General features: G+C 37.7%; 1 protein-coding gene across 1 annotated transcript; it reads right to left on the reverse strand.

Annotated features, from left to right (window-relative positions):
* Positions 1-4,869: 4,869 nt before the first annotated feature.
* SAP30 (Sin3A associated protein 30) lies at positions 4,870-12,916 on the reverse strand. The gene is given in 5 exon segments (XM_070607880.1): positions 4,870-5,204; positions 7,265-7,363; positions 7,771-7,896; positions 9,470-9,694; positions 9,696-12,916. Coding segments are annotated over 5 exon segments (678 nt in total). The 5' UTR covers positions 9,801-12,916; the 3' UTR covers positions 4,870-5,081.

A 12,916-nucleotide genomic window follows, 5' to 3' on the forward strand; every position in this document is an offset into this window, starting at 1 on the left:
CTTGGAACTTGTATTCTAACAAAGGGGTAATAATTACAAATAAATAATTATTTATAAATGTGAAGCCTGCTACAGAGGATAAGCGTAGGATGCTATACAAAGTATTGCTGAGGAGAAAAGTTTGAGAAGCACCACACCATGTAGCAAATCCAGGAGACATCATTTTGGAATAAAAGTGACATTATTTCATTGAAATATAACCTTGGAGGTCCCTGATCTGCTTCTGAAGACCACACCCAGAACAGTATCTGATATCTATTCAGTGTTCAGTAAGTGTTACAGGGCTGGACCAAACCATTTTGAGATAGTCATAATTCAGTTCCTCCTAAAATCTGCACAAACACGTCAGAACATGTTTTCAAATAGTATGACCTCTACAAAAATTCATGAAGAAGTGGAATTGTAAAAAAAACAAAAACAAATTTGTTGTTTTATCCACATAGCATTTGATCTGATTGGGCTTTTTTTCGTCACTGAATTGACTGGTATTAAAATCAAACTAACTCAATAATGGAAGTCTTCTATCCTTTCTGGAACAGTGCATGGAATAGGTAAATAAAGAAAATCATTAGTGAACCTGTTTCATTTTCTACTTGGTATAGATTCTCTTTGAGGGAGAAAAAAAAGCACTAAAGATTCAGTATCTCTATTTATAAATAACAGATCAGCATGAGGGCATATGTGAGGCAACAATGGCTTTTTAATTAAGTGTTCCCTTATTACTACAATCAAAATCTGTTGAGGGGCCGGCCCCGTGGCCGAGTGGTTAAGTTCATGTGGCCCAGGGTTTCGCCAGTTCGGATCCTGGGCACCGGCATGGCACCGCTCATCAAGCCATGCTGAGAAGGCATCCCACGTGCCACAACTAGAAGGACCCACAACTAAAATATACAACTATGTACTGGGGGGATTTGGGGAGAAAAAGCAGAAAAATAAAAAAAGATTGGCAACAGTTGGAAAAAAAAATCTGATGAGGAAAATAGTATTTGAAAAAAACTAAACAATAAATGAAATTTTATAATTATTATTTTTCATCAAATTCTCTCCTTTCTGGAAATAACTTTGTAATATGAAATTATATTACATTCTTTTAGAAATGAATGCATTATAGAAGCACATATTCTTCTTTATATTACCAAATAAATGTAAAAAGCATGAATGCTCACACAACTTGCCTTATATAACTTTTTCTAACTTGGTTAGTATGTTTTTAAAAGCAAACATTTCATTCAATCATATTAATGAATAGATCCTTTATTTTTTCAATAGTTTTTAGCTACAAGAAAATACAACCAAGCTTTTATTAAAAATGTATTATTGTTCCAAATACTGTCTTACAACTGAGTGAGATAAGTACTATCATGATCTCTGTTCTATGGGCAAAGATGCCAAATTTAGAGAGAAGCAGCTTGCCTAACTGTACATTATCAGAGCAGTAGAGCCAGGTTTTGGATATGGCCAGTCTTCTTCTGGCATCTAAATTCTTAACTGCTATGTTATTTAATAACATCATCTAATCCAATTCCTTTTTAGGAAAGCAAATCTTTGCTTGTATGAGACATGCAATTGTATATTTCAGTTGGCTTATATATGCTAAATGCTTACCAAATAACAACTTCTGTATTTTTATCTTTGACTTTCTATCTCTTTGTTCTTACTATGAATTCCATGGTACTGAGCACAAAGTTAACAGTAATACTTACTAATACCTCATCGCTTCTTGATAAAAATTTCCTTTTCCTCATCATAATCCATAGAGTCTCCCTGAATATCTTGTTTGCTGCAATTAGGTACTAATCCTAGGATTATTAGGGAACTGGAAGCAACATGGAGAACCAAGACAACGAGCAACAACTATTGGAGGAAGGCAAGGACAGATAAAAACATTTACAGATCATTTCGTAACTTTAACTTCCTCACAAGTGCCAACAGGTACACATGAGTTCTTCCAGAATAAATCGTTTTTGCAAAATATTATGGCAGGTGACTTTAAAATGTAAATAATCCTATCAATAAAGTACTACAGGCTTTAAAATAATTTTCCCCAAAGGAAAAAATAATCAAATTCATATTATTTCTAAATCATCTTGCATTAACAGCCTAAAACTAAACTTTTCTCTCAAAGAACTGAAGAGAAACTGATAAAATTATAGTAAATTGACACAGAATTAGCCTATTCAATTTACTTCTATAGAATGGTTATCACCATAACGTGCTCATCTTTGTATAGTAGCATATCTAAAGAGAAATGTGTGGCATAAACGTAGCCAAAACATTCTAAGAATTTTACAAATAAAAACCTATAGAAAATTTTCAACAAAAAATAATATACAAGATCTAATGATCTATATTTCCAGAGGTTTAGAAGTAAAATATAAGTCTGTTGGGTATTATGGGTACAAAACTGACTTGATATCTACATTACGTATACGTTAAAGGAAATGTAAAAAATATATAAATATATATATACATACACATACCTATATATGTATACACATTATTCAGCCTTAAAAAGGAACAGAGTACTGATACATGCTACAATCTGAATGACCTTTGAAAACATTACACTAAGGGACAAAACCCAGACACAAAAGGCTATATATTGTCTGGTTCCCTTTATATGATATAATAGGCAAATCTACAGAGACAGAAAGCAGATACCAGGGATAGGAGGGAGGAATTGGGAGTGATTAGTTATGGGTGTTTTTAAGAGGTGATGAAAAAGTTTTTAAATTAGAGCTAGTGGTTGCACAACATTGTGAATACACTAAATACCAACAAATTGTACACTTTACAGTGGTTAATTGTATATTAAGTAAATTTCACCTCTATTTAAAAAAAAAGCCTTATGCAGAAATAACATACAGCTTTTCTTCTTAAAGAAATGTATCTCCGACATTAATTTTTTAGCCTTTTCCTAAATTATTCAGTAAAAGGTAATTACCAAACAACTGACATTTCTTGAGCTCATGCTACACATTTAGTATATTTTCTTCCTTCTACCCCAATGGCAGTCACATTTGGATTCTTCTCCTGATACTCTAACCTAAAGGTAAGCTGTACCATCATAGAGATATGAGTTCCCATTTACTTTTTCTGCTCAGACATAGACAAGTAAAAACATTTCTAGTGAATTCATCATTTTTAAAACCCAAAAGCAAAGAATTAAAATCTTTATATAAAGCTGACTTTTACATTGCAGTTTCTTGAGTTCCTCAGCTTTGCTGAGGTTCTTCAGTTCTCAACTTTTCATGTTTTAAATTGCTCCAACAAGGGCTTAATTTCAATGGATAATCAACACTCAGAACTCTTGCTCTTTCACTTTTTATACAGTTTATGCAAATAATTATACGAAACTAACATTGTTAGTCAAAGGTTATCTATTCATAAACAGATACTTTAATGTAAGCAAATAATTTCAAGCTTTTTTCACAAGAATGGAGTATTTTTACAGAAAAACTAAGCCTACAGTCAAGTTTTTATTATAAAATTAAGTCTTTAGGGATTTAGGAAAAATATAAAATGTAGAAGTAAGATTTTCTTCAAATAAATCACCACATCTTGTAGCTTTGTGGTTCATTTTCATACATCATTTCAGTTCTCACAGAGATTTCTGGAATACCAGGAATGAGAGGTTTTCATACCAGTTATTACAGCCTCTACTCATCAATAAAGTAGCAAGTAAATCTTTAAATGGTCATCGCAAAAACAAAGACCAGTTGCTTTATTGTTCACCATATATTTTAGCTGTCAATACAACATTCAGAACACTTAAAAATACAGATTCACCTTCTACTGACCCAGGACTTTAGGTTTAGCTACATCAGTGGTTCTCAGTCAGGGGTGATTTTGCCCCCCGGGGAATGTCTGACAATGTCTAGAGATATTTCTGGTTGTCACCTTTGGAGTGCTACAGGCACTAGTGTGTAGACTCCAGCGATGCTGCTAAAGCTACAAGACAAAGGACGGCCTCCCACAATGAAGAATCATCAGGCCCAAATGTCAGCTTTGAGAAACCCAGAGCTACATTAATGATCTCACCCGTTTCCAGCCTAAAATCTGCCCCACAACCTCCTAACACTTCACTGAAACTGTTTTGTTTTGGTGTCACAAGCTATGAATTTGATTTGTAATCATAGGAACTTGGTGAAGCAACACAATTCTCAGGAAAAGCAGAGGTTAAAAATATTTAAAACTGACAGAGAATGAAATATAAAAAGGAAATAAAACAAATCAGAGCTACGTATGACCAAAATTTAAAGATCTTGTTAGATTTCTAGATCTCTCCAATTTATTAGTTTTAATTTGCAATGTAAATAGCATAGGACATGACTCAAAGTTAAGGGGTATTGCAGAGGTTCTTTCTATATTCATGCTATATAAATACCTTTTCTCTAAGAGAAAATTTAAAGAAACAATTAAAACTTGAATTCTATGTTCTTACTTCAACTTTCAGCAATGTGTTTACCTTTGCTGGCACATTAAGTCTTCTTTGGAAGGACGTAAGAATATAACTTAAACTATTTGTTCTTCCTGGTACTTCTTCAAGTAATAATAACAATAAAAGGAAACAAAAAAGTTGCACCTCAATGGAAGTGTATTTTTCAAATCTGTTAGCACTAAAAAGCACTTTGAAAATAATGCTATTTAATATGATATCCTGAATTAGAAATCAGATTGTCCCACAGAAAGCAAATATGCTACATTTGTTACTTTTCCTTAACTTGTTAGTTTCTTGGAATTAAAAATAAATAAATTTAAAAAAGGTAATAAATGATCTTTACATTAAAATCTCAATTAACACTGGTCCCTAAAAGTCAGTTTATAATAAAAATCAAGTTTCACAAAATAAATACACTGAAGCAACTATAATAGTAACAACCTTTATTTAAAATATTTTTTAATCTAGGAAAGCTCGTTTTGCGTGAGTTTCCAACTAATTATTAGAGTCAGAAACAAGGAAAATAAAACCAAAGAAAATCCTCTGTAGAAAAAATACACAAGGAACATTTCTACATGTGAAAAAACAGTAAACAGTCTTAACATCTAACATTCAAGTCTTAGTCTCACTTCCATCTCTCCTAGTGAACACCACTATCAACCTTGAGATCTGATTTGTTCTTGTCATTCTTCACTGAGTAGATGAAATATGTTAAGGTGTCTTTTTCATTCACTGGAATAGACCTAAAGTGGCAACCAACTATCTATAAAGAAAAAAAAATTGAGGAAATTAAATTATAGATATGAACAGATTTCATAAACTAGGTAAAAACACTTTCATCAAAAGAAAAAGTGCCATGTGATGGTAATAGAGCTATTTATTTTTTAAATAAATTGTATTTAACAAAATACCAACAGGATGACATAAGCATATAAAAATAAGATGTTATGAACAAGAGACAGTGTGATTTCAAAAGACCCTTTAGCCCACTCAATTAATTATACATTAATTAGAATGTGTATTTCCTTTTATTTTAAATTTTATAACTAGAATCTAGATTAGGAGGTACTTTTACTTTTAAACTTTAAATATTAATGAAATAAAACAGAACCTACTCACAGAAAAAGGATAAATACAAAGCTGAAAAAGTTTTGGTACTATAGAAACAAACCACGAAGTATCTTACAAATATGTTTGCTACAGCTTGTATTCACTCATTCATTAGCACTATTTATTGTTAAGGTTCCTTGAAAATTTTTCTGAATAAAAATTATGGATACAAAATGAGAGGGGAAAGAGGGTCGTACACTGAAGAATGTTTATTTGCTTTTTTGCCTTTTCATCGTGCTAATCTAACATGTGCACTGCAACTATCAATAGAAGTATAACAGACTAAACTGGGGTGCTGATACGCATATCTAGATTCTGGAAGATAAAACTGTTAAAGAAAAAGTTATCCACACAATAATTAAGAGACTTAAAGAGGACAGTCATCTAACTCTGGAATCATTTATAAATACCTGCATTTCTGACTATCTATAATACTCATGGATATATGGATTATCGCTATTTCCTATTTCTAAAAAAGAAAAGAGCTCTGAAAATAATATATCTTTTTTTAAGAAGATCAGATTATCAAAAACTTCATACTTGATGTATGCATTTTAAAAATACATACATTTAAATGTAAAATTTAAAATGATCAATTCTTTGGTTCTCATTTGTCCCAAAACAAAGGTAACTTTACGTGATTAGTATTTGTACACATCAATATAGTTTCATCACGGTAGGCAATATCCACATTTATGTTATATTAATGTAGTATACAATCCAAAAAGGACTAGATCTTTTAGATCAAATTTAAACAAAAATTGGATTTTTGTTGCCTAGGCAAGAAGGAAAAAAGAAATTCTGGCTAAAATGTTAATATATTGTATCTTAACAGTGTTAAAAAGCACTCTGCCAAAGAACTGTACCTTCTATTTCATCTTTTATTTAATATGCACATTTTAGAAAATGTTAGATTATGAAATTCAAGCTGAAGACTATGAGAAAACTGATTTATATATTTATGTTTCTATTCTGTCTAGTAGATTAAGTATTTTTATTTTATATATGATTGAAGTATAAGTACATAAATCTATAAATACCTTAATACGTTGCCGGATTTCTTGGTTCTATTATTTCCCGAGAATACGCACTCAAGTTTTCAAAATTCACTAAAGACTAGAAGCCCTATCTCAAAGCAAACTGTAAGTAAAATGTTGGATACAAGTCTTTGTGTCTTCTAGATGTGAAGACGACATGGATGCCTCAAATAAACTAACATCAACAAGGACAAATTCTGAAATGGTTAAATCAGCAAATTATGGAAATATTGTTTAGGGGCTTATCTGTAGACCTATTTCATCAGAAACTTCAAAAAATAAATTCTAATAAAGACATCAGAACTTATTAATTTATTTTATTATGCCTCAATTAGGTGTTCAGTAAAGTTTACTGAGAAAATGGAATTTTAAAATGAACAAATTTCTAGAATGAGAATGAAAAAACTCTCACTCAACATTTCTGAAAGCCAGCATTAGAAGGTGCTTAGAAAACTACATACAATCCATTGAACAGTCACTATGTAAAGGAATTTCCTAAGTGGCCAACATTTCTAGGCAACTAGATTCCTCCACAATAGATTTTTTATTAACTTTGATCCTTCTAACTAAAACACGTTGCTATATACACTACATTAACAATTTCATTAGCATTTAATGACTGTTTTTGTACGAACAGGCTCACTCAAAGTTCAAATAGTTGAAAACTCATATATACCTCAACAAGCTGTGCTTTATTGAGTCCTGGTCTGGTTGGTAGTTTGAAGTGTCTTTTGTATCTCCTAAGTGTATTTACTTGTAATTGGTATAAATCAACCTAGAAAAAATTAACACATATGAATTAGTTCATGGAATCTGTTAAAAACTTCTCTTTAATAGGTATAATAACAGTTTAATTTCAGCACAATAAAAACCTAATTCCATTATTAAAGAAGTCTTTTATATAATCAAAACAACAAATGTATTAAATACTTTAATTTTTTGAGGATAAATATTAAAAACTAGGGGCAAAAAAGTTATAAAACAGAGCGATAAGAGTTGTCAACTGCAAGTATAACAAGTCAAGTTGTGCAACTGCATATTAACTGGCTACATCTAATTTTGCTTTCATTTTCAGATTTTGCAAATGCTTTGAGTATTCAGAAATTTGTTCATATCTTTTTGTAAAAGTTTCAGAATGGACTAGTTAGGATTTACATTTAAAATACAAAAACTTTCCTCTACCTCTGGAGTATCAATATCTTGAACAGGTGAATCTCCTCCATCATCATCACTCCCTTTTCTCTTTCTTCTGTTTCGAACACTCTGAATTAAGTTTTTATGATAATCACAAATGTAAAGATGCCTTGCCTGAAACAGAAAAGTTTCACAAACTACTTATGATTACAGTAAAATGTGTCTATGTATTAGTAAAACACATAGGCCACAGTGAATTATCAAAAATAAAAACAACAGTCAAAACAGGCCATTAAGAGAATGGCATGTTTCTTTCTATTCTTAAATCCTGCGCCCAGTTAAAACATACCAAGTCTGACGACAGTGTTAAGAGGATTGGGGGGTGGAGTTAAGGGCAGGCAGAGGAGAACGAGATTCCAACCCTCTGGATTTTGTCATCAAATTGCAGTGAGGGTGAACTACATTAGTTAGGTCATGCTGTTTTTTTTAACAAGGGGAAAGATGATGTTGCCCACAATTTTGCTATTTGATAGTATTTTTTCTACTTAAAGAGTATATTTTAGTAGCATAATGCACGCTTCCTAATCCTTCTATTTTGATATTTCAATTAGAATCCAGATACAAAACTATCCATTTTTACAAATGAGCTGTTGGTTTCATATCCCAACTACATTTAAATCTGAATTGTAAACTTTTCCTTCTGAGTATTAAATGTTAATCTGTAATACGTTTTTCCAACCAAAGCATTATGAAATCATTCAGATTTACCTGAAAAGTTTCTCATGAACACAACCGAAAAAGTATCACAAATAAACTTTTCAAAAACTTTAATTACATACAGTCTTGAGAGCTGTATACTAACATCTCAAATATTGAGCTTTACATCTTAACAGTTACTCCTTAAAAAACCAAACAATTAAAGACCGAGCTAATAGGCTTTTAAATTAACTTCTAAGTGCAAGTTAAAAACATGCCGGGCGTGAGCTAGGTTGTGACATCTTGTTATTCATTTACTGCCATCCAGAGCTCTGAAAAGTGGCAATGGTTGTTTCTAAAAACCTGGGATGGTCAGAAGAACAGACGTGCAAAAGGACGGAAAAAGAAATCCTGATGGCTGCCAACGGACGGCAAGACCGCAGAGGCTGCGAGCTGCCCACGTTCGGAGCAGCTGCCTGGATGCCGACACCGCCGGCACAGCGCAGCCCCAGGCCCCCGCGAGGCGCGGGGGAGCTCGGCTTCCAGCTTCCTTCGCGCTCGGAGGAATGAGGAGCGGGATCCTTCGCAACTGCGAGGTCAGGTCCTTGCAGGACGCCACTTTCCCTAGACGAGGGGAGCTACTCCCTGGGGCCAAACGCAAGCTTGGGCAGCAAAACAAAGAAGGCGCCTCCATTCCAGAAGGCGCTGCCGGGCTGCAAGAACACTACTCCCGGCCCTCCGGGCGGCGGTCCCCTTTGTTTCGTTTCCCGACCTCGGCGGGGGAGGAAGGGGGAAGACCGAGAGCGGGAGAGAAGCAGGGAGCCGGGTGGGGGATGGGGCCAGCGGGACCGCAGAGTGCAACTGTGTATCGGGGGTGGCGGTCGGAGTTGCAGCGACTTTGTTGTTTGCGTCCTACTAGAGACCCCACAACGGGTTCGCACTGCCACCAGGTCCGGGGGGACGGACGCCTGAAACCCCCGCCCAACGACCTCCGTCTGCGCCGCTCCCGAAGACCCAAGGGGGCGGGCAGGGCAGCGCCGTCGTCACTTACGCTCTTATCCAGCTCGATCTTCACCTTCTTCTGGGAGATGCTCTTCTGGATCCTCTTGCTGAAGCTGGCGTTGCCCGCTGCCCGGCCGCACCGCTCACCGTCCTCCCGCAGACAGCACAGCTGTCCCGGGCCCGGCCCGGCCGCTCCCGGGGCCCCGGCCGCGGAGACCGCCCCGGCGCCGGGTACCTCAGCCCCGGCCCCCGCCCCGGCCCCGTTCCCCGCCGCCGAAGCGGCGGCGGGCGGCGGCGGCGGCGGCAGCAGCGACCACGGCGGCTACTGCGGCGGCCGCGTCCCCACCGCGGCTCATCTCCTCCGGCGTGAAGCCGTTCATGCCTGGGCGCTCAGGGGCGCCGGCGCCGACAGAAAGTCCGCTCCGTCTCTCCCCGCAGACGCCGGGCTCTCGGCGGGTCCCTCAGGCACCTGCCCGGCGGCGGCAGTTCCCTCTGCACCTCAAGTCCTCCGAAGGCACGGCCCAACACCAACTGTCCCCGGCCTGCTGGTGTCTGCAGGCGCCGGGTCAGTGGACAGGGCTTGGGGTCGGGAGCTAGAGCCGGGCGGCGCCTGCAGCTGGGACCCCGCTCACTGTCACATGGAGACTCTTCAGTAGTTGGACCACTGCGCCTCCGCCTCTCTCCAAGTCCTCGACCTGCGCAAGCGCGAAGCGCCCTCTCCCGTCCGGTCCCGTCCACTCTGCCGCAGGGCACCACGGGGATTGTAGTTCTCTGCAGGGGACTCAAGCGGAGCTCCGCTGTGACCGTGCGCTTCGCTGGTTGGGGGAACTACTCATCCTAGCATGCATCGCGCGGCGACGGCAGGGTTTTTTTTTTGTTTTTTTTTAAAGCTTGGGGAAAATAGGGACGTGCAGTAGAGGTTGCGATGTTTTCGTCTTCTGTCTCCTGAGGACTTCAGTTGTCTTTAGGTCCTGGGATTTTGCAGAGTTGGCATTCTAATCGAATATGTCACTCGTGAAGCAAAGCACAAAATGCGGAGGGAGGAGGAGAGGAGAGTGAGCGTGTGGGAGAAAAAAAGTTTCGGGGCTGTTTTCGTATCTGTAGAACAAGAGTTTTTGGTCTGACCGCATTTTTGTGGGAAACTCAAACCAGAGAACTCAGGTCTGGTGCTCTTCGAGTCCTGGAGGTCCGGCAGCTAACAGCGCGGCTGGATAATAGCTCCAGTCACCAACGCCCCCAATTGCGCTGGGCGCCTGCTTAGGGGAAAACGCCCGTCCCGACCTCTCGCCCGCACAAGTGACTCCACTGAAGGCCATTTCTAAATCTTTGCACGTTCCTGCAAGAAATATGTTTTATGCTCTGGCGCACAAAGTCTGCTGTTTCCTGAGGCGGAGCTAATGGCTAGTTGACCATAACAGGGCTTCTTTTCGCCTCCACCCCAACCTTTTCCTTTCTCCTCGAATGAACCTGGAGGAAGGCGGAGTCTATTATCACTTGAAAGGGGACGTGGAACCCCGCCAATATCGAGTTAGCTTGAGTACTTCTCAGAAACTTCCCAGCGTTCGCTCTATCTAGCGAGAAGGGAGAAAGAAACCGCATTTCCTGGGTGGTCTGCACGCGCGTGCGTGCGTGTGTGTGCATGTGTATGTGTGCGCGCGTCTCTGTGTATGTACGTGTATGTGTGCGCGTTTGCGTGTCTGCGTGCGTGCATGTGGACGCGTGCTGGTGGAGGGCGGGGTGGAGGGATGGGAGCGGCTAGTCTGAATGCTGCAGCTTTGCTGGTTACACGGCGTCGTTATTCATCAGTAGATGTATCCTGTTTAACAATCGCATTGTTTAAACAAAAATACAAACCAGTAGTTTTTTTGGAAAGTTCTTTTAGACTTACTAAGTAAATTTAGTGATAAATGATTTTTTAAAAAAATGTAAAATGTCATCTGCCCTGAAATTCAAAGCCATCCAATCCATCTGTGCACTTCGGTTCTAGGATATGGCAAAGGAAAAAAAATTAAAATATTATGTAAATTGAGTGAGCAAAAGAAAGACGCTGAATGGTAAGTAGTTTGTGTTAACTTTTTAAGTGCACTGCCCAATAGGGTGTCCTCTAGCCATCTGTGGATATTGAGCAGCTGAAATGTAGTTGTGACTGAAAAACTGCATTGTTGATTTTAATTAATTTAAATTTTAAAAACTGATTTCAGTTATTGGAAAAACTTTTAAGTATATTTGGAACAACCTGGATATATGAATCTATTTTTTCAACTTAAATTTTATGAAATCTAAATTCACCTTCCAAATTGAAAGGTGCTGTAAGTGTAAATTACCAGGGGGATTTCAAAGACTGAGTACTGGATTTTTTTTTAAAAAAATATTGAATAGCCTAATAATGTTTATATTGATTTCATATTGAAATGGTAATATTTTGGATATACTGGGTTGAATGAAATATAACATTAAAATAAAGTTTACCTGTTTCTACTTTTTTAAATGTGGCTACTAGACCATGGAAAATTACACTTGTAGCTCACATTATATTTGTAATACATAATGCTGGCTTAAAGTATTAAAACACAGGATAATATTGTTTATTGCTTATTAATATATTTTCTTAAGTGGTAAAAATGAGAACATGTGGAAGGGATGGATACACTTCAATTTCAGGGTGTGGTCATCTCTGAGGAGAGAGGCCAAGGGATAGTATCTGGGAGTTGCTTAAAGGTGGTGTCTAGAGTATTTGTAAGTTTTTATTTATAAAAAAGAATCTGAAACAAACATGATATTGAGATGTTGGAGTTTCATACTTGGCCTTGCACTTTTATGTATTTTAAAAATAATTCATAATTATTGTTTGGTTCTTGCCCTTAAAAGTTTATAATCTTACCTTCTGCAAAATGTGACCAAATCAGTTCACGTATATACAGTATGTATGGTTTATTTATGTATCCGTTTCATATGAATTTTACTGAAGTGATGGATTGTGGTTATGCTTCCTTTACATACAATACAGTGTTTTTTAAAAGATCCAATTAAACACTCATTTGTTGTATACTAGGATCTTTTCTAGGCCTTGGGAATACAAAAATAAGTGGGAGAGGGTCCTAGCCATTTTGGAGCTCACTGTCTAGTAGGAGAGACAGGTAGTTCAACAAGCACATGATACATGTTGCTATATACTGAATGTTTGTGTCTCCCCACAATTCGTATGTTGAAACCTAATCCTCAACTGATGATATTCGGAGGTAGGATCTTTGGGAGGTGAATAGGCCCTGAGGGTGGAACCCTTATGAAGAGGATTAGTGGCCTCAGAAAAGAGGCTCCAGGGAGGAGGACCTCACCCCTTCTACCATATGAGGACACAGTGAGAAGACTGTGAACTGGCAGTCTGTGAACCAGAAAGCCAACTCTCACCAGCCACAAATCTGTCAGCACCTGGATCTTGGACTTTCCAGCCTTGAGAACCCTCGAGAACCCTCGAGAAATAAAGTTTTTTCATTTA

The sequence above is a fragment of the Equus przewalskii genome, chromosome 2, assembly GCF_037783145.1.
Source record: "Equus przewalskii isolate Varuska chromosome 2, EquPr2, whole genome shotgun sequence".
Classification (NCBI taxonomy): Eukaryota; Metazoa; Chordata; class Mammalia; order Perissodactyla; family Equidae; genus Equus; species Equus przewalskii.